General features: G+C 44.2%; 1 protein-coding gene across 1 annotated transcript in view; it reads left to right on the top strand.

Annotated features, from left to right (window-relative positions):
• Positions 1–22,878, top strand: part of LOC115316895 (sodium/iodide cotransporter) — a 58,318-nt gene that overhangs the window by 23,887 nt on the left and 11,553 nt on the right. The window contains exons 5-7 of the mRNA XM_042291452.1: positions 15,669–15,736; positions 17,634–17,791; positions 21,371–21,511. Of these exons, the coding sequence (XP_042147386.1) occupies positions 15,669–15,736; positions 17,634–17,791; positions 21,371–21,511 (367 nt within the window). The remainder of the gene's footprint in view (positions 1–15,668; positions 15,737–17,633; positions 17,792–21,370; positions 21,512–22,878) is intronic.

Here is a 22,878-nt window from a genome sequence, read left to right as displayed (position 1 = left end):
ATTATGATTCATCGCGCTTCCAATATTTATATTATATCCCCGTCGAAGCCAGCAGTAACATACATCTAGATTGCTCAGGTTGTCCGGCAACAAAAGAATACTAGATTTCTCCGTTCAGAATTCGAAATCAAGTTCAGTGCACCGGAATTTTGCGGAAATCTCCAGTGAAGACACTCTTCAGTTTGTCGGCATTCGTCTCCGTGCTGCCGGCTAGAATCATTTGGCTGAGTTTAAGTAATATCTCTCTGTCTGTCAAATATACTTTTATTCAGCAGTTCACCTAATATCTAGTCAACTAAGCTCATATTTCAACCCTAAGAATATACTAATATCGCTTTAGTGGGACACAGTACCTAATATAATACATAACCCACATATTCGTCGAATTGCCTTTTGATTGATACTAAAACCTGAATTGAAATAAGAGTATCAGCTGCCTAGTGGGGCACCATCGTATTAACATGCTCCTTTTCTCAAAAACCGCTCGCTTAATTTTCGTAATTTGCCTGCAGTCTGTGCTGCTGACCGAGGAGATGACTGGAGCTGCTTCTTAAAATACGGATATGCGCAAAAGTCAATTTCACGGAATGATAAGTCGCATGGTCGAGGCATGCGAGTAATCTGAGAATTACTCTCGGTGGAACAGTTCTGTAGGAATTGTCGTTTTCCTTGGCTGATCAAAACTGATTAGATTCTATTACCCTCTCTCGGGAGCCCATAGTTTCGGTCCTGAACAAATTCTCCAAAACAAAAGTTTGACATTAAATGAGCAAAAAGCACCGGGAAAACAAAACTATGCTCTGCAAGTTTATACGCACCGACTAAATTTAACGGTCGCAGTTGAAATGCATATAAATTAGGGCATTAAACAAAAGAAAATCTGTTAAATCGAATGCGCCTCCTGTTCAGGTGGCCTGTTCGAGCCGACGACGCCATGGACGACGCGACCTGTTCCCAGCCGCCTTATAAGTTATTTGTTTGGTGGTGGCGCCCCCTATAGGTCGCTGGAGTCGCGAAAACCTCGTGTCAGTTTAAGTCCTCACACAGCCGACAGTATGAGATAAAGGCACCAACTAAACAGCGTCAAAATCGCAAGTAATAGAGAATGTTTTGCTTATGATTGGTTCAGCGATGATAGAATACGTACAGAAACATGAAGAATACCATAATAGTGCGCTTTTGAAGCTGTGTTATTCGTCCTATCAGCTCGTAGCGTCGGCTGCGTCTTTGCATAAAGAAAAGCTGAAGCCGTCTTGCATTTGAAAAAAAAAAACAATTAATCGTCTTCATTTGGCCTTCAGTATCACAAAATATCCAGATTATTCTTCAATGTGGTGCAGAGAGGTTGCAGTATATCATTTTCAAAATACCGCCGAAGCCACTCTTTTCCGTGGCGCTACGTCATAAAAGGAGTTTTTGAAATTTCCGCTAACGCGCATCTTCAGCGCCTGCTTATCAAATCCTTGCACGCGCACTCTTGCTTTTAGAGCGCAGCACTTAGGCGCCCGTTTCCGGCTTGAGCTGCGTCACCGTCGCTGTCGCCGTCGGCGTAACCGCGCGGTGCATTATGGGTAAATTTCTCCTCTAAATATAGCGGAAAATTTCCCTGCTAAATCTAGCGGAAAAATTTCATCGCCAAATCTAGCGGAAAAATTTCCCCGCTAAAGCTAGCGGAAAATTTCCCCACTAAATCTAGCGGAAAAGTTTGCCCGCTAAATCTAGTGGAAAACCTTCCCCGCTAAAATCAGCAGAAAAATTTTTCCGCTAAATCTAGGGAAAAAATTGCCCCGCTAAGTCTAGCGCAAATTTTTCCCGCTAAATCTAGCGGAAAAGATTCCCTGCTAAATCAAGCGGAAAAGTTTCCCCGCTAAATCTAGTGGAAAACCTTCCCCGCTAAAATCAGCAGAAAAATTTCCCCGCTAAATCTAGGGAAAATATTGCCCCGCTAAGTCTAGCGCAAATTTTTCCCGCTAAATCTAGCGGAAAAGCTTTCCTGCTAAATCTAGCAGTAAACTTTCCCCGCTAGATTTAGCGGGTAAATTTTTCCGCTAAATCTAGCGGGAGTTTTTTCGCTAGATTTAGCGGGGAAGCTTTTCCGCTAAATATAGCGGGAAAATTTTTCTCTAGATTTAGCGGGGAAATTTTTCCGCTAGATGTAGTGGGGAAATGTTTCCGCTAGATTTAGCGGGGAAACTTTCCCGCTGGATTTAGCGGGGAAATTTTCCCCTAGATTTAGCTGGGAAATTTTTCCGCTAAATTTCTCTTCAGAAAAATTTCTCTCGGGGGTCACGTGACCTGGGAGGTCACGTGACACCCCAGAGAAATTCCCTCCCTCCTCTTCCTCAAGAGCTCCACTCTAATTCGGCATTACAGGGAGTTGTAAGCGGCTTTCATTTTTTTTTTTTTCAAAAAGGTCAGGAAGAGGTTACGACAGCACAAAAAGACGAAGGACCAGTAAAAGGAAACACACAGACAGAGCGCTGACTTACAACTGCGAAGTTTACTTCTGCGCCATTCAGCAAGTAAGCTTGAAACGAGATAAACATACAAGCAATCGACCCGATAACACGTCATCTTCCTATCAAGCGGACACGCCGCTAGAAGTATTTACCGCCTTTCTGATGAAAATCATCTTGTGCACATGCCCGCGTCGTGGATGGCAATAGAAAAAAACTTAGTCAGTCTCCCGAGCATACTTAGTTTTATGTCGGGTTCAAATCTTGATTTCAATAAATATTGGAGTGCATGCACATCTGTCACAGTGGACCGCTACGTTGCGAGACGGGGAGGAGCGTAAGGACAGAGAATGTTCCCTCGCCGGGTAATTAACACATCTCCCCGTCTGCCCAATGTACGTATTTTTTTCCACATGACAGTGGAATTAGGTACACCACCCCACATGCGCAGGCGATGAACCGATTGCGGTGCTCAACTTGACATTGTGTACCCACGCGACCACCTCGACCCACGGCTGCACACAGCCGCCCCCACTTAGCTGGAGCAGAAAACACAACTGGCACGTTGTACCTACTTGCAACCTTCTTGCACACCGTGGGACACCTTGTGCATATATGGCAAGGCCACAGGTCTTACCGTTGGTTTTGTCTTGCCTCAGTACTAGCAGGCCCTCTAAACACCTTAACCAATAATTCCACGACGCCCATGATAACTCCCAAATGAAAACCAGCATTTGACAACCTTTTGACTTGCAACACAAACCTGTCACTACACCTACGGTGGCACAACTTAAGCAAGGCGGTGCGGAGACTGGACAGTGCAATGGATCTTTTCACTGCCTTAGAGTGTGCGGATTCATACACTAAAAGCCCATTCTTAAACCTAGGCTCACAGGCCCAACACAAATGCGAGGGCTCACATCGAAGATTGAGACCTAAAAATTGTAGGGCACCCTCATAAGTGGTCTCAGGCTTAAACTTTAGTCCCGGAGAACAATCCGTAAACACATGTAACATCGAGCCAATCACACTTTCAATGTCTGTGTTATCGTTGCCTTTCAGCACAATCAGGTAGTCACCAACGTGCCTCAACTCTTTATTCAGGCATTGATCAATCAGCTAGTCATCAACATTTGTTGATGACTACCTGATTGTGCTGAAAGGCAAAAATAACACAGACATTGAAAGTGTGGTTGCCTCGAAGTCACATGTGTTTACGTATTGTTCTCCGGGACTAAAGTTTAAGGCTGAGACCACTTCTGAGGGTGCCCTACAATTTTTAGATTTCAATATTCGATGTGAATCCTGGCATTTGTGTTGGGCCTATGAGCCTATAGTCTAAGAGTGGGCTCTTAGTGTATGAACCTGCACAGTCTAAGACAGTGAAAAGTGTCATTGCATTGTCCAGTCTCCGCACCGCCTTGTTTAAGTCGTGCCATCATAGGTGCTGTGACTGGTTTTTGTTGCGAGTCAAAAGGTTGTCAAATGCTGGTTTCCCTTTGGGAGTTGTCATGGGCGTCGTGGAATCCTTGGTTAAGGTGTTTAGAGGGCCTGCTAGTACTGAGGCAAGACGAAAACCAACGGTAATACCTGTGGCCTTGCCGTAAATGCACAAGATGTCCCACGGTGTCAAGAAGGTTCCAAGTAGGTCCAACGTGCAAGTGGTGTTTTCGGCTCCAGCTAAGTTGGGGCGGCTGTGTGCAGGGTCGGAGTATATTTTGCATGAATTAAATAAATATTTCAAGAAATATATGTGAAAGGTATTTTGTGCCTATTAATTTAGTATTTACATATTTCAAAACGCATGAAGGGAACTTCAAATGTAGTTTAAGTAAAGGTATTTTAAAATGATTTTTAGAAGTATATTTTAGTACTAAGTAAAAAAAAAGAAGTTTATATTTTCGGTCTATTTTTCGTGTGCTTACAATTATGAACTGTATTTCAAATACACTCAAATTAGAATGTGGTATATTTTAAACGTATTAGTTTTCGCTAAGGGCTGGTTAGTGAGGAGATGAATTTTATCAGAAAGGCGGGTAAATCTGCGTAGCCACGTGTCCGCTTGATGGGAACATGACGTGTTATCGGATCGATTGCTTGTATGTTTATCTCGTTTCAAGTTTACTTGCTGAATGGCGCAGAAGTAAAAATTTCAGTTGTAAGTCAATGTTGTGTCTGTGTTTCCTTTTACTGGTCCTTCGTCTATTTGCGGTGCTTTATCCCATCCAATATGACCATCAACCAATTCACTCAACTTTAATTCTTGGTGTCAGGAAGAGGCATCACGGCTGGTGTCAGTTTGGGGGAATATTGCCGCGAGCGGGGCCGAGCAAACAACGCTCGGTCACAGAATTCTTACAGTACAGAGGTTTTTTGCGCGACACAGGGGACAATTACAAGCGAGTAGACACGGACAAGCGCAAACCACATCTCGATTACCCGGGCAGCCAGGCGTTTACATGAGCGCAGCTTGATCTCCGCCAGCCATGGTGGATCAAGAACGTGACACAGAACTCGAAGATAGTCATAAAAAAGTCTGACCTGCCGCCACAACTCACTTCTCAGCACCCTACAAATGCGTTTTGCGTGTCCCAGGGACGGTCTTACTTGTCCAAACAGTGCCGTAATCTCTGGGGGTATAAGACCTTTTCTCAGGTAAAAGGTGATGACTCTCGCCCGGCAGGTAGAAGAAACAATGTAGCTCACCAAGGAATTCACTTGAGACGTAGAATAAGGAACATTGAGGAAAGGGCCCGTTGTAGAAGAAATGTAGTCAATTAAAACTTGTTGTTGGCCTAGTTGGTTCATGATGCAGTACAGAGGTTTTTTGCGCGACACAGGGGACAATTACAAGCGAGTAGACACGGACAAGCGCAAACCACATCTCGATTACCCGGGCAGCCAGGCGTTTACATGAGCGCAGCTTGATCTCTGAGAAGTGAGTTGTGGCGGCAGGTCAGACTTTTTTATGACTATCTTCGAGTTCTGTGTCACGTTCTTGATCCACCATGGCTGGCGGAGATCAAGCTGCGCTCATGTAAACGCCTGGCTGCCCGGGTAATCGAGATGTGGTTTGCGCTTGTCCGTGTCTACTCGCTTGTAATTGTCCCCTGTGTCGCGCAAAAAACCTCTGTACTGCATCATGAACCAACTAGGCCAACAACAAGTTTTAATTGACAGAATTCTTACTTGGGAGGAAACTTTTATCATTTCGTCCTACTCTTGTTCTTGAAAGTACCTGTCCATTCTCACCCTGAACGCTCGACGCTCGAACCTACTGGGCCGAATTATCGAGATGCCAACTCACACTAGATAAGGAGCTGCGTTGATCTTTGTCGAGTCAGTCTCGCTTTCGCTTGCTGTTACGCCGCCAAATCGCCGCCCACTTTTCTGCTGTCTCGACGCTCGGTCTTTGTCAGGGTTGTAAAGTACCTAGGTACAAGTAACTGTAAATCGGTATCTAGGTACTTTTGTTGTACCTGAGGTACAAACCTAGGTACCTTCATTTCTCAGTATCTGTATCTGTATCTTAGGTACATTTTCCAGTAACTTGTAACTAAGTGAAGTTACTTTTTACAGGTACTTTTCTATTCACTTCGTCAAAATCGCAGAAAATACAATATAACCTATAACTGAAAATAAATTATAATTAGTCGTAAAGCAATTTAACATCACGTAGTGTTTCCACGCAATAAATTCAACTCCAAGCGTGCACTTTACAAAACTGAAAATGTTTGTGAAGAAAAAAAAAACTGGGAGGACGATTAACCTTCGCCTTTAAGAGTTGAACTCGATAGGGTTATCGGGTCCCATTCGCATAGCCTTCTCAATCGCTTCTCATGCTCTTGAGTCACACAACGACCTAGTTCTTATGATACAACACTCCCGGCGCGATTGAGAAGCTTTTGCCAGTGCTTCGATGGCATTTTACCCTGCAAGGTTTATTTATGTGTTTTCTCGGCACGCGCCAACAACACTCGATGCGATAATGCCTTTACGCCGACACAGATATCGAGGCACTTTAATGATGGCAGGATCGCAGTGCCATTCCCAAGCTCTCCGTTGCCTAGTCGGTAGCGTGTCTGGCTCGCAACCGTAGGGTCGTGCGTGCGATCCTGCGTAAATTCTTCAAATTTTTCTTTAAGGCGAATGAATTAGTTTGTCAAGTGGAAGTTTGAAGGAAGTTTGCGAGAATTTTAAAATTCCGGGATTCACGAAGTCAGACATTGACTTTATTGATGAGTATGTTCAGGTGTTTACACCTCTCGCACAAGCTATAACTCTTCTCCAGAGCGAAAACAGCATGTTCATGGCATATCTCCTGCCTACAGCGGCTTCACTTCGCAAAAAAAATGTTCGCGTTGCTGACGGAGAACTTGAGGTACCGCCGCCCGGTGGTCGAGAGCTTAATCGCTGCGATCAATAAGAGGTTTGCAGGTATGGACGAAGAAAAACATTTGATAATATCTTCCGTATGCCATCCAAAATTTAAGGTTGCATGGATAGACAACGAAGTGGAATGGAAGCGGGCCTGGGATTATCTAAAGAACGAACTTATGCGAACATCAACTATAGTAAAACGTCGTCAGGCGAACAAAGTGGTGAGGATGAAGAAGACTGTGAGCACTTCTTTAACTGCGAAACATCGTCCTCATCTGCTCCATGGGAGAAGGAGTTTGTACAGTACACCGAACTTGCTCCGACAAGAAGTCTGGTCTGTTTCGAGCACATGCCGCTGCTGAAAAGCGTGTTCTTAAAATTCAACAGAGGGCTTCCAAGCAGTGCGGTGGTGGAGCGCGTTTTTAGCATAGGAGGAACAATTGCTAGCGAACTGCGATCGTAGATGTCTGATGAACATTTCGAAGAAGTCCTGATTCTGAGGTCAAATTGAGCACTCAAGTGAAAAAGACAGTCTTCGAATGCTCTGGTGAGAGCGTTTTGCCTTATTTCTCAAACTGACACCAATAAAGCACGTTTATCAAACTTGTTTTTGTGTAGATCCCCGCACACAAAAGATTTAAAAATACTTGACGTGAAAATAAAAAGTACCTTTGAAGAAACTGTACCTGTACCTAGGTACATTTTTGAGCGAGTAGCAAGATACGCACCTAGGTACATTTTCGTATGAGTAACTGTAACTGTATCTTAGGTACATTTTTGAAGTAACTTTTACAACCCTGGTTTTTGTTAATGCGAAAGCATTAATTGTCTCATGGAGCGAAGGCGGCGTTGTCTGTAACCGTCTGTTCCCGAAAAACGGCACCCACAAGCGGAATTCGCTTTGGCTGCGACGCGTCACATCAGATCCTTGGTCAAGGAAGCCGGCGAGGCGCAAAAGGTCAAAGCGGACGAGCTTCAGAAATAAAACAGAAAAAATAAATAATGAGATCTTCTCCTTTTTGAAGGGGATGACCAGCGAAGCTGTTTAGCACAGGACACAGACGTGGCACAGAATTTTTAACAAAGGTACGAACTCATTTATCATCTTGCTCTGTGGTCAGCGTGACGAAATGTACGCACATAAATGTCGAGGACTATCGCCGCTCCGAGGAGCCGAATGAAACTATACACGCGCGACGGGACCACCACCCGGCAGAAAGGAAGGAAGTTATTCACGCAAGCGCTTGGAATGATGACAAAGAGAGGGCGATGCTAGCCTTCACCAAGTTTTTGTTGATGCACACGAAAAATCCCCGGGACCCTAGCCATAAACAGCTTCGCTGTGAAAAAGTACAGCAACGCAGATGAATCGTCACGGAAGCCGTGGAACCGGCGGGTGCGCCGCGCCTGCGCATCAGGGGAGCGTGATGTCACCGCCGGCGCGCCGTGTGAAAAACAAAGACGTGGCATGCAGCTTGTAGGAATGCGCTGCGCTTAGGATTACCTTTGCAATCCTACATGTAAGCAGTCTTAAACGTCTCTTTCGATTATTTTTGTTTTGTACAAGTTCCTTCACTGAACTTTCAGTATGACACGGGATTTTCGCTGGGTCTGCTTCCGTTATTCGTGGCAATCTACCTAGCAAGCTTGCAATTTCACGCGCTGTTCACACGAGCGACACGCGCTTGGTGAGCGGATTGATCATTTTATGCCGTAACAACTGGTCAGAGGTTTTTGGTATTTTTTTCGCGTTTAGTTATCTTTGGGGAAAACGAACGTGATTAGACCCCTTTGGAAAGTCAGGTGGCGAATATTAAAAGATCAGAACCACTTCACAATGGCGGAGCTACTGACATCGTTGAACGTGAAAGTTATTTCATAAGGTATCTAACACTGATCTCTGTTTTAGTCGGCTGGATCGCGGATCGGGAGCCCGTCAGTGTCGCCACCGGCGGCCATTGCTTGGCACCAGGCAATACACGCAAGTCTATGGTAGAAACGCACAAAAGTAAGAATATTGAAGCATGTACGCTGTGCTCGGTTGCAAGTATTTTATGGTGTGCTGCGATCCTTATGTCGGCTGTTTGGAGATCGCATAGGTATTTGTCAAACGTTCGAACGCCGATTAAAGAAGTCAGACATACGGGAGCACCTACGGCTGAGCTGTCAAGGTTGCTCTCGTAGTGGAGTAAACGGAGGAACTTGCCGTCACTTAGACCATTCTCGGCGAAGCCCGTAAGTTTATGAATATCGTCACGGGCGGTGACCAAAGGAACAATAAATAAACAGAAAGAAATAAACGTTTAATGTGGCGAACTTGTGCCAAAACTAAAAGGGTACAAAGAGAATAACAGAGCGTCGCGGGCGTCGAAGTCGGCGTAGCAGCACAGTGGAACGCTGGGGCGAAACTGAATCCTGCTTGCCAGGCGGAGCCGCTTTTGTACACGCGTTGGCTTCTGGAGCATTCGATGTAGAAGGTTCGACGCGTAGAACATTCTAACCTCGAATCAGCTAGACGGTTCTCGAATTCACCAGAACATCACATTACAGTGTAAACCAAAATGCGTAGCCGCAGCCAGGAATCAAACCCTGGCCTTCCGCGTGGGAGGCAAGCGCGATAACCGTTAGGCTACGGCCGCGCTGCCTACTTGGCGCGCGGCAATATGACAAAGAAGTTCCATCTTGACAGCGACTTTCCGGGAGTGAGCGTATTCTGCGTTGAAAATGATTCGAGCTTGTCGTCTGCTAAACTCAACAAAACAAATCCACCACCGACTCCGCGGTAACTCTATGTAATTGTCGCCTCATTGAGCTGCACTACATTTTTCGCCCAGCGAAGTCGCTCTCGACCACAAGATATTTATTGATAAGAACTGCGAGGGCTGTCAGTTTTAATGCTTGTACGCAAGCTATTTGACGGGCTTAACGAAAAGCAGCCAAAAGTTTCAGTGGCGACAACAGGTTACAAACGGGGGAAACGGCACTTTTCCTCGTTTTCCCCATAGAGTACCATGCATTTGGTGGTGCCAATCAATGGCCGCCAGTGGCGACACTTGGCCCCACTTGCCGAGGCCGCTGTCCGCGATCCAGCCTATACTACAATAGAGTTCAGTGGTAGCTAACGTCGGAGTGCGGCCAACTCTAGAAGCCGACAAGCCATTCAAACTGCGTCGAAAGTGCAACGTCACTGCGCTCGTTATCGTGTCTGAGGGTGTGTTTTTGCCTTCTAATCCAACCAAACACAAACTTTGCCGTGACGTTCACGAATTCCACAGCTGCCAACAGGGGGCAGTCTTTTAAAAGTAGTCTATTCAGATTCACGGGATAAAAATACTCTAGAATTCACCCCTAAATCATTTTTAAGAACCTCTTCTGCTTGCCTTTAAGATAAAATGAAGTATAGCCTGACGTATTTGCTGGCTGGGAATTTTCACGCACGAAAAGAAAAGAAACCACTAAAGCACAGAACGTTTGAAAAAAAAACGTTTTCGGAAAAAAAACTACCAGTCACGGTGGACATCAGGAATCGCCAAATACGTACTAGTTATCCGGTTAATTAACTAAAATTTGTTAATTAGCTTTTAGTTAATTAATTAGTTAGGGCAAGGTGACAGCAGAAGCGACATGTCTTACAGATGGCTCTTTTCTTGCGTGCAGTACTGGCTGCTGCTGCTGTCGCATCACGGGATACCGGCATGCGAAGGCGCGTAGGGACATCGACACGGAACCACCATTCTTCAAAAATACGTGCTCGAAAAGCTGCCAGTCATCCATATACCGGCGACACTTCATCAAAATCTGCACAAAGACGTGGTCTTCGACCACGTGCGTGATCGTCCAATCATCTACCGCGGAGGCACATCCACGCCAGCCTTCGAGACTATAAAGGAACAGCCCAACGGACTGATGGCCAGTGGGCAAGGTGACAGGAGAAGCGACATGTCTTACAGATGGCTCTTTTCTTGCGTGCAGTACTGGCTGCTGCTGCTGTCGCATCACGGAATACCGGCATGCGAAGGCGCGTACGGACATCGACACGGAACCACCATTCTTCAAAACTACGTGCTCGAAACGCTGCCAGTCATCCATATACCGACGACACCTCATCAAAATCTGCACAAAGACGTGGTCTTCGACCACGTGCTTGATCGTCCAATCATCTACCGCGGAGGCACATCCACGTCATCCTTCGAGACTATAAAGGAACAGCCCAACGGACTGATGGCCAGTGGGCAAGGTGACAGCAGAAGCGACATGTCTTACAGATAGAACACGTCATTTCAAAGCATATAAAAACGTTTTTAGATGCTTATCAAGTACTTGATAGCAAGCAGCACGGGTTTAGAAAAGGTTTATCTACCATTACTCAATTAACGGAACTGATTCATGATTTTTCTTCGACTCTTGACAATAGAGGCCAGGTCGACATAATATTTTTAGATTTCCAGAAGGCCTTCGACAAGGTGAATCATAATAAGCTGCTTGTTAAAGGGGCGGTGCATCGATATTCAATTGGAATGTTTTTCACTTTACACGAGCTTACTGGCACTAGTGCGACTCAAGGATACTCGCACGCAACGCCATTGATCAAGGAACCCCTTTGTTGCGCTGTATTTTCGAGGACAAAACCGAGCGTTTTCATTCAATCTCTCCTTCGCAAAACCTGATGACGTAGCTCGGCGGTAGCAGTACCGCCCAGTGACGATATTTGAATGCCGCTCATAGATTGGACCCGAGCACTGCGTGGGCACTCGATTTGGGCTCGTGATAATCTATAGCTCGAGAAGCATTCGGACAGTGTCCTGTGTCCAATCGCTGCAAGGACAACAGCCGAACCATAGCAATGTTCAGAACGCAGCGCGTGTCCTGTGCGTTGCCAACCCCAGGGCATGGCTATGATCAACATTGGCGGCATATAATCGGCTCCAGGTCACGTGGCCGCTTGTTCTGGCTGCAAGTTGAGGGGGTGAACTCTGCTCGTTTTTCTTTATTTTTTTCGGCGACTTCGATTGCGTGTGGTGAAAAACGAACGGGTATTTCACAGGTCATTAACGTCAGGGATCCGTTCTAAGCGGTATTTGCGCAAAATACAAAAATCGTTGCATCGCCCCTTTAAGCTAGAGCCTTTGCTAAAGAATCCCACACTCCTGCGGTGGATTGAAGCGTTATTGACTCTTAGAAAGCAGTTTGTTAGTATTGATGGGCATGATTCGATGCTACGAGAAGTGCACTCGGGAGTCCCACAGGGATCTGTACTCGGACCCTTGTTATTTTTAATTTTTATAAATGACGTCCTTCGTGACATTACTGTAAAAGCAAGGCTCTTCACCGATGATTGCATTTTATATAATTATATAAACGATGACAGTGATTCCATCGAGTTGAACGGTTGTTTACAAAAAATTAGCAAGTGGTGTGAAAGCTGGCAGATGTCTTTAAACCTGGAAAAGACCGTTTGCATGTCAATGACACGTAAGAAAACTCCCGCGGTGTATAACTACCACTTAAACGGAAAGACTTTGTCTAGAGTAAACGAACTGAGATGCTTGGGGATAACTATAACTAGCGATCTTCGATGGGACAATCACATTAATAATATAATTAAGAAAGCTACAGGTAAACTTTGGTCATTAAGAAGGTCGTTAAAGGTGGCCACTCCGGAAACTAAACTGTTAGCTTTTAAAATGATGATAAGGCCAAATTTAGAATATGCTAGTGAAGTGTGAGACCCGTGCACAAAGAAGTTAGTATTAAAATTAGAGAGGATTCAGAAATTGGCGTTGCGCTTTATTTTTTCAAAGTGTAGGAGGCTAGATTCTCCAACGGAACTGTAATCCAGGGCAGGAATCAGTCTACTGGAAGAAAGGCGGAGGAATAAACGCTTGAAAATGCTTTACTTAATTCTAAACGGGACATTTCTGCTAGACAAAGATAGACTGATAAGACACCATACCTCTAGAATTACTCGAAACAAACATACTAGAACACTTGAAGAATATCGTTACGCCAAAAACTGCTTTAAAAATTCATATTTCCCTCGAACGATAAAGGAGTGGAATGCGCTACCAGAAAGCACTGCTGCAGCCAACACCTTTTCTGAATTTATGAGAGGTCTGCAGAAGTTATTGTAAAAATTATGTATCTAAATCTGTCACTCACAGTCCTTTGTGTATTTCTTTTTTGAGTGTGTTTCCGTTGTGTCTGATAATATAACCATAAAGTACGCTGGTAATGTTATGTTGTACACCATGTTTTGCGTAACTATTTTATGTTCACTTTTGTTGCTCACCCCTATTACGGTCCCCATTGTACGGAATAATAGTATTGCCAAATAAATAAAATAAATAATTAGTGGAAATAGACATATGGTTTTTATTAAAAAGTTGCTGAGCGTTATCGAAAATCACTAAATCAGTCATTTTGAGAAACACTGAGCTCGTGAGAAGAGTAGTAGCGCACTAAAGTTACCACTCGTGGACCAGGTACAAAGCTAGCGGTTGCGGTAAGGCGCCCGCGCGATTTTTCGGCCTCTTATCTAGCCCCTGCCTTGTACCTGCTCCACGAGTGGCAACTTTAGTGCGCTACTACTCTTCTCACGCGCTCCAAGTCTTTCTGAAAATGACTGATTTATTGGTTTTCGATAACGCTCAGCAACTTTCTAATTGAAACCAAATGTCTATTTTGAGTAATTAAAAAGTTAACTAACAAATTTTAATTAATTAGCTGGCTAATTAGTATGTTGTTTTTTTTAATTCCTGACGTCCGCCGTGGCTGGTGGTTTGTTCCCGAAGACAGCTTCTGTTTTTTGTGGCACGTGTTTTTTGATAATTTTTTCCCGCCTTTTCACGTACCTAGAAGGTACGTGAAAAGGCGGGAGGTACGTGAAAAGGCGGAAAAAATTATGAAAAAACACGTGCCACAAAAAAACATGTGCGGCCTTTTGTTCCCTGTTCATCGGGCGTTGTACATAGCATTCCTCTTTCATGTGGAAGATGCTAAGTTGGACAGACGGGACGGTGTCTGAATGACCGGCTACGAGAGCACAAACTTTCTTTAACATTCACTGTAGGAGGTCACCTTTCGGTGCACTGTAACACCTGTACGTGCACACCATTTTTAGAAAAACACATCAATCATTGGCCGCTTTAAAGAAAAACAAACGCGCGAGGTGCTCGAGGCGTTCACCATCTTGAGCCTGGCCGATCGCTACGTTAGTCAGCCGTCCGTAGCTTTGAGCGAAAAAGAAGTGGCGTTCTTGCGATCATTTGACTGCGACTGATCTGTTTACCCCCTGGTGCCGTTGTCCCCTCTAAAAATTGTGCTTCATCTTTTTTTTTCTTCACTTAATATACCAGAGTTGTGAGTGCGCGCCTGTCTGTGTTCTGTGTTCCTTCCTCGTTTGTCCTCGTCTCTTTGTGCGCAATCTTTACCATGATCCAGGATACAGTATTATTATTCACGTTCAGATGAAAGAGTTTGGATATTACTCTATTATGAGGAACGCGGTCAAAAGCTATTGAGAAGTTTATGAATATTGCGTCAGTTTGTTTTAAAGAGTGAATGTTACAATAAAGAACGTAGGTGAGTTCGAATAGTTGGCTAATACAAGATAGATTTTTGCGTAATCCATGCTGAATAGAGAACAGCAGGTTGTTACTATCAAAATGTGGCATTAAGTTGCTGAAAACGATGTGCTCTATAATTTTGCATGATACGCTAGTCAGTAAAATAGGTCAGACTTTTACTTAGTTCATTCGGATTCCTTGATTTGAAGATGGGTACTGCTTTCGCATTTAGAGAATCAGGCGGCAGTTGGGAAAGAGATACCGATTGTTCAAAAATAAAGAGCAGCAATTGGGCCGATGCAGCTTTTGTCATTTTTAAAAGTCTGGACTTAATTCCGTCACAACCAGGTGCAAAGTTTAGAGGAAGTCGCCCAATGATATCCAAAATTCCGTTTATGGAGAGGTAAATATCGTGCATGCCCATCGGGCTTTCTAAACTACGTAGGAGGGGGGCTCAAAACGTTTCACCCGTAAAGATCTGAGCGAAATACGCGTTAAAGGTCGAATGAATAACTTCAGGTGATATTAGGTGATCTAGCGGGTCTACGGCAGGACGCTTGGCACCACTAAAAGTAGGATTGAGTAGGGAGAAATATGTTTTTGGTTTTTCAGTTACTAGCTCTCTCAGGTCATCATTGAAAAAAACAATTGCGTTTCGCTAACTAGAATTCATGTCTCCACTCTTTAGAAAACGCTTTACAGTGAAGCCATGTGTCATCAATGTTTGAGTTCACAGCTTTTCGGTATAAACCTTTTTTTTTTCTTATGTAAATGCGCTTTATCTTCACTGAGAACCAAGGCGCGGATAAGTCGGTGGTAAGTATTTTTTTAGGAATAAACTTATTCGCAGAGCTAAGCAGCATGTTCCTGAAGATAAACCAATTCGACTGTATCGACCGATCATAGAAAGGGGTGCTTCAAACCTGCTCCACGAGTGGTAATTTTAGCGCACTATTGCGCTTGTCACGCGCTCAAAATCTTTATAAAAATGACTGATTTAGGGGTTTTAGACGACGCTCTGAAAGTTTCTAATTTAAACCATACGACTGTTTTCAGTACTTAAAAAAGTTAATTCACAAATTTTACTTAATTGGCTGACTGATCGTTATGATTAGCCCAATATACAATGTCCCCCTGGCCATACAACTCACCTACACAAACCGCATAATTGTAGCTTTCACAGCCTTTTTAAGACAAACCTGTCAAGCTAAGAAAATACACCTGTATATATATCTATATATATATTCTCATGTACATGTGTTTCTAGCCTTTTCAGTTCCGATTATCTGGGTTACTCTGACGATGGGCTTTGTTGGAACTTTATACACGGCATTGGTGAGTAAAAGCAAGTAGAACATATACATTCGATAGAGAATTTGTATGCTAAAAGTTACACCCTTGAAAATGCATTCACTATAAACATGACAAAAAGGAAAGCTAAAGTACAAGGTTCATTTAGAAAGCTTGAGTGACCATTCCAATATTTTAACCCAGAAGCAAGAACTAATGACAAGAGAACAGCGATAAGTACAGTGAACTGATTCCCTTTGAAGCGCGCAGCGAAAACGTCCGCGTCCTGAGAGCAAAAATGTGAAGCGTAGAAGCAAAAATTAAATCCAGGCCGCTGTAGTTGCAAAATATTTTGTTCTACGTAAATAATTTTTTCTCACGTCATAGGAATGATCTAACCGAGCCGTATATTTTTTTTACTTGCTTCTTGAATTAATTACTGAGTTATTGGTATAACACAGAACTTAAACCGTAATAAACAACGCAATAAATACAAAAATGACAGAGAAAAGTAACGGGAAAAGAAACGTGTAATACCCGTCTGGCAGCGCCATATAAACTACGACATACAAACAAGAATATGTCAAGCACAACAAAAAATAGTCGCCGCGAAATAAACATTAGCTGGTGTCACTGACAAGGTGAGAACGGCACGGAGTAGCTTCAGTTGTCCCACCTCAAGTGCAAACCAATGCGCCGAGAAACAAAGAGATGAGGGTGAGAATGTCCCCGCGGTAGCTGGCTTTGCCACCAATACACTCGTCGAAGAGGTTACATCGCGAAATGTCGGCGTCCGGTCTCTGGCTGCAGGGTGGCCAGTTCCACTTATTATAAGCGGATTTGGGCCTCTTTTTCACGGAGTCGCTTGCGGATTTTTCCAGTCGCTTGTCGCGTTTTTTTGGGCTTATTCGCGTTTTTCCCGCAAATATTGTTATTTTATTGATCGTCATGCACAATGACAGCACGTTTGTACTCAAAAACGTGGTAACAGCATGAGCGTTTGGCGCCGCGGTTCGTTGGCGCAAGCTACCGTCAGTCATTGTATTTTGCGCAAAGTGGCTTCGAAGTTGTCGAAGTATGGCAAAACATATTGTAAAGAGTGGGAAACGGAAATATAGCTTAAGGACTGGCTGCGACCAGTCACCGGAGACGATAACAAAGCAGCGTGCAAGTGCGAGATCCGCGCTCATCATGCCACCCTAGTTGAGCACATCGCAAAAAAAAAAAAAAAACACGTGAGGAACTCTCGGCCACATTCCAGTGCACGTTTGACTACCATGGGCTTCACCAAGTCGTCGCCTCCAAGAACGGTACCAGAAATGGAGCTCAAGCTGGCATGTTATAGGGAGGCTCAATAGCATGTTACTCAGCGTGCCATGCCACTATACGGCGGATGGTGGCATATCACGCTGACTTCGTATTTTAGTGAGTTCACCTTCGTATTTGAGCCAGTTCTCTTTCTCATTTTATTATTAATAAACTATTTTCAAGAATGTGTGCATTTATTTAACTTCCGCTTGTTTTGGGCTTCTTCACGAAGGCCACGCCGCGTTTTTAGACTTGGTTGGGGACGACTCTTTGCTTATTCGCTCGGCCGCATCTGGCCACCCTGTCTGGCTGTCTCGTTCTAACGGGTTCGATGAGTGCACTCGAGACAAATGCAGCAAGCTTTAGGTCTACCCACTAATCATTCGAATCAGAGCTCGATGCTCTGACGTTGCCGAAAAATGGCGAAAGATATCCATCGCGTTTGGAGGCTGGACGTTTGGGGTGCACGCCCCGTTGTTCTAATTTGCCTGTGATTGGAATAGCACACCAAGACACGAATAGATATCGGAGTTTCTGAAACACGTTTGCCTAAAGCAGCAATTTCGACGGAAGACCTGTCTGAAGGCTAAGCTCTTGCTACCTTGGTTGATATCATTCTACTATTTCTACGCAGGGTGGTCTCCGTGCGGTCGTATGGACCGATTGCGTGCAGGCTCTGGCTATGCTGCTGTGTCCTCTGACGGTGATCAGCAAAGTCATCTACGACGCCCACCAGCCAAGATTCAGACTTCGTCCTTTCAATGAACTGAATTTGAAGGACTATATACTCAGGTAAGATTTAATGCTAATTATTTTGTGCAGCGATTGTATTTTAACGTCATCAAGATATATAATGATAAACGCTGTAACGGACGCTCTAACTGACGCTCTAAAAATTCCCCATGCACAAAGGAGAATGCTGGGAACACACATAAACGCGTTGCACGTGCTCGCCTTAGCTCGATCAAAAATTGAAAGAAAATGACCAACAAGGTGCCGTTCGGTTTAGCCTTTTGCTGACAGTTTTAAGTTTTGAGCTGTAAGCTCAAAGCTGTAAGTTAAAATCGGCATCAGTCCTTTTTTTATCCCTGAAGATGAGGATTTGCTTATTGGTGCCGGACTTTATTTTTCCGAAAAAACAAAAACAAAACAGCTGTGCGTGCTTCAAGTAGAGTTGAAGGGTCTCGTTTGTGCAGTTATTGTGAAGGTCCAGACAAAAAACGACCTGTGGAATATTAAATGGGATAATTTGGCTTCTTAACAATGTGTGATTGATCTTAAAACATATATGTCTAGATGGCGCACATCTCAAGTAAATAAAAATATAGGTATTTGTTGATTTGTGTAGGAATTACTCGATTTTTTTATGGTATAAGTCTATGCACGCTTGAAAGTAACAGTTGCCATGGTGGGTTTCTGCAGACAGCAGACCTTATGTTTGCGCAATATTGAAAATAAAATTTTCGATAATATATTTTTATTCCACCCTTTTGTCGGTTAGAATACACTCTACAATTATCAAAATTTTTTTATCTATATAAAAGATGCTAAAGTTGATGTTCGTTGATAGACAATAAAGATTCTCTATTTTTTGGCTTAAATCAGATTATATTTTTATGATTTAAAATATTAAATTCATTGCCTACGGGAACCTTAAGCAATTAATTCGAATTGTCAACGATCCATCGGGTATAGACTGTATAGCTTGAACCAAATGACGCATTCGCCTATTGATGAGATCGCATGAATTGGTATTTTAACTGATTACGATGAAATTTAACACATTACCTCAATTTTATGTTGAATTTGTAGTATAAATAAGAAGCGACTAGTTCATTGACATGAAAAATGACAGGATAAGGTAGTTTTGCATCTGAAATGAGACTATCTCGGCGTGAAACCATAAAATGACATAATTAACTACAGTGGTATTCATTTTATCCAAATGAAGGGCGTGATATAAGCACCAACTTTACTACGTTCCTTTTTCACCCTTTCTGCTGTTGTAATAAAATACACATTCAACCGCGATACCATTTGATGATTTTTTTAAAAATACAATGCTTAACTGGGCGTGTGCCCGCATGAAAAACATGTTTCTGACTTTTTTTTTCAGACTCATGCCAACTGATGTTTTATATTTTTATCTAATGAATGCACCACCTTAAGGGACATTTCTAGTGAATGATTGCACTATCCGTTAAGAGTCCGGAATATCTTGTGTCGGGGTCCAACGTGGCACGTGCTAAATGCTGTAGATTATATTCGGCAAGTTTTTCGAAACTTTAGTTCCGTGCAGTCTAAATAAACATGTCAAAATTATCACATGATTTATCCCCGCGTGTACTGGCTAGGATACAAAATCTGCGCATTACATTATCTTCAGTGTATCGCTGACCCGGCAATGCAACAAACACACTGATGCTCAGCGAGACTACACGGCAGTGCGGCACTCACGAGTATATCGGCGTCGCCGAAAGCCGGCATTATACGTTACGAACTCTGAAACAACACTCATACATCGATATCGCAAACGGATGGCCGTACTTTTGGAAAAGAAGGGCGCGATCAAGCGAGGTTCGTGACGTCATTGTCCTCCGGGAGTATTTGAGAATGAAGGAAAGAGACCTCGCTTCTCTCCTGCTCGCTTTGGTCCACCAACTCGACCAGACAAAGCGAGGAGGAAAGGGAATGAGAATCGTGGCGTGACCTGTCTGGTCGCCCTCGTCGGCCGTGTTCAATCGCGACCTTCTTAAAAAAAAAATATATATATATATATATATACTTCGACCCGTTAGAGATATCGTTGTTTGAGTGATGCTTTTGGGTTTTGCCGGCGTCCCGCCTATCCTTTCCGGCTTGTTTTGTGAGCTCTAAATATTGGTTAAGTATCCCTTTAAGGCCCCTGAAACACACTCGCGGTGACCCAGACGCTTCCAAGGGGATACTGCAAGGATCTACAAGTTATAGTCCCTCAAAGTTGCTTGCTGGCTTGCGGCTAAAGTGGCGACATCCTTCGGGACAGCAAGTGCTGCTTATTCCCTGCCGTGGCCATCATTTTGCCTTGTGCCTTCGGGCGGGAAAACAAACGCACACTTAAAGTAAAGGGCGGCGTTGCGTGCTCTTGAAGTTACTCCGCTTTATTTCGCAAGTAGTATTGCTCAGAAACTGCGTAAACAGCTAATGAACTCCGGCGTAGCTACGGAGGCAAGATGCTAGCAGACAGCAAGGTTGTCCACTCTAGGAGCGTCGCCAGCACAGCACCACTGATGGACTCTATGCGGAGAACAAGTCGCCTGTATTTTGCGCAGGAGTTGCGGTGACGTCAAAAAGACTGCGAACTTTGATTGGCTTTGACTGAAAGATAGTGTGTAGACCTCAAAGCAAGCTGCCTTGAGGACTACCCAGTATCCTTCATTCAGAGCCAATCAAAGCACAGCGTCGTTTTGACGCCCCCCTCAATCTCAGCAAAAGAAGCAGACGAACTTGCGCTCCGCATAGGCAATGACAACTAAATAAACGCAGGGTGTGACGAGTTTCGAAATTCGTACGGTCGCTCTGCACCCAATGAGATTGTAACAATGCGAGATAAGAACCTCAGATAATAACTTATAAAGCAAAAATCTGGGAGGTAATAAGCCAGACATCTCTTGCATTAAATTGTCAATGAGTTTACTACAAGTGGTGGCGTCAGATGGGGAAAGTCGCAGTCCTTGTCTTCTATGGGGTATATGGCGCGCAATTTCTCCTCTTTGCGCAGGGGTTGCGTTGATGTCAGAACGCCGAGTTTTTAATGGCTGATTAAAAAAAATAGGGGGTAGACCTCAGGCGTCTAGTGTTTAGGTCCACCTATTATCCTTTCAATCAAAGCTAATCAGGTTTCGTCGTCGTTCTGACGTCACCGCAATTCTTGCGCAACGAGTAGACGAGTTGCTCTCCGCATTGTCTTAGTCAATGAAAAGGTGTGAGGCCAGGCAAAATCAGATGCGGTCCAACGGAAACCCCTTCAACTGACTTTCTGCTTCTGTCAATTCAAACGCCACCCTCTTTGCTTGCTACGGTTCCTCTCTCAACCTTCTTTTTTGGAAACAAAACTGTTCGTAGATAACATTTTTGCTTTGGTGTAATGGTGACGAACATTGGAGGCGGAGGGTGGTGGCCTGTGTCTCGTTGGAAGATTGCCAACAGGGTTATTTACGTAACACTGATAATAGCCTTCCAACCAATGCCGCACGTGATATGGCTGCGGTACTGGTAAACCTACATCTTATATTCATCTTGAACAAGAAAACCGGAGCACTTCTGCAGACAAATTTTCGCAGTTTGGTTGGATGTTGCTTGAAGTCCGCAATATTACGCTGATCTTCCTAGAACCAATTTAAGCCTTACGGAAGATGAGAATGTTTGGGCCTGTTTGATTGGGCTGATGGCGAGTGGCTTGAACCGTGAGGGGCTGGATCAGATGATGGTACAGCGGTACATGGCTGCAAGGACGCCCATCGAGGCACGAAGGTGGGTACACTCTGTGGCTAAACTTGACCCGCACTATGACGCGATAATACTTTCTCTGAAAGAAATCTCCTGTCGCAATAAAACGTGAGATGCTTAATCACAAATTCTCAGAATATCCAGCATCCGCAATATTCCTGAATACACTCATAGTAATAGGCATTCATGTTAATTTCTTCGACTAAACTAATTAGGTCATCAAGTGTCGTGACGCGAAAATGACAAGGAAGCATCTTCCCTTCAGACTACTGAAATTATGCTGCCCTTATAGCAGGGCTCGTATCATCTTTTACTCATGTTGTTCACAGAAAGTACACTCTCAAAAGGCCCGGCTACATTACCACAGAGTGATCGAAGAACCAATAACTGCGATGTACAAAGGCAGCTTAGCGAGGAAGGCAGAAGGTTCAAGACTAAAAATGGGGTCTACGATATATCACTCTGCATGGTGCGAGCATGCAGAGCGTAATGCGCAGTGCCATATCGTAGACACTTTTAGGGCTAAGCATATTTCTGTACTTGTCACTCTTCGATTTCTTTATGTACTACGAGGTCCCGGAGCCTGCTGAAGCATTTAAAGTGCCCGCATAAATCAGCTTCGTAACGTATCGCGCTACGATTTTCCACAGAGGTGCACGAAGGGGGAGGAAGCATCGCATAAAATTTTCAAATAAAAATATACCTAAGAAGAAAGTAAAGAAAAACCCTAACCGGTTTTCTCTACCTACGGCGTCTGTCTGCTAACCGGGCACCCTGTGACAGGCCAAACTACCGACAGATGGCGGCAGCGGTCCCGGTGGCTCAGAGGCTCTGCGGGAGCATGGCAGGGCCGCTGCCGCCATTCGTTGGTTGCAACATTACTAGAACTCCTCAGTTGCGAAACTGCCATAGAGCCTGCTTTAAAAAAGTGGCTCCGATCGGTACTCGAGAACCGAGCTAATGGAGATCGCAACTCCGCCATTGCTCCCATAGCGTCCACTCCGGGAACTGCACGGCTGCACGTCGAGTCGGGCAAGAGCCGGTGGCTCCATCTCGTAGGGCCATTTCTCAGCAGTTATGTAAAGCAACTTTCATGTTTCAACTCGTTGCTAAAGGGTGGCGCTGTTCTCGTATTTAGCTCAGTTTCGGTGGACGCCAGCGGCCCAGGTTTCAAGGGTGAGTTTCCCAACTGAGGGTAACGTTGTTCGGTTGTAAGACCATTGAAAGGGTGCGCTGTCATCAGACGGACGCCGCATGTCAATAAAAACGAGTTAATTTTTTTTTTTACTTTTTTTACTCAGGTGTGTTTGTTCATTGATTTTCGATGCGGTGCGTTTACCGCCTCCGGCACTTTGTGATAATTCGCAGCACGATACGTTACCAATCCTATT

The sequence above is a fragment of the Ixodes scapularis genome, unplaced genomic scaffold (genome assembly GCF_016920785.2).
Source record: "Ixodes scapularis isolate PalLabHiFi unplaced genomic scaffold, ASM1692078v2 PGA_scaffold0__279_contigs__length_252992795, whole genome shotgun sequence".
NCBI classification, from domain to species: Eukaryota; Metazoa; Arthropoda; class Arachnida; order Ixodida; family Ixodidae; genus Ixodes; species Ixodes scapularis.
This window is presented reverse-complemented; position numbering and strand designations above follow the sequence as displayed.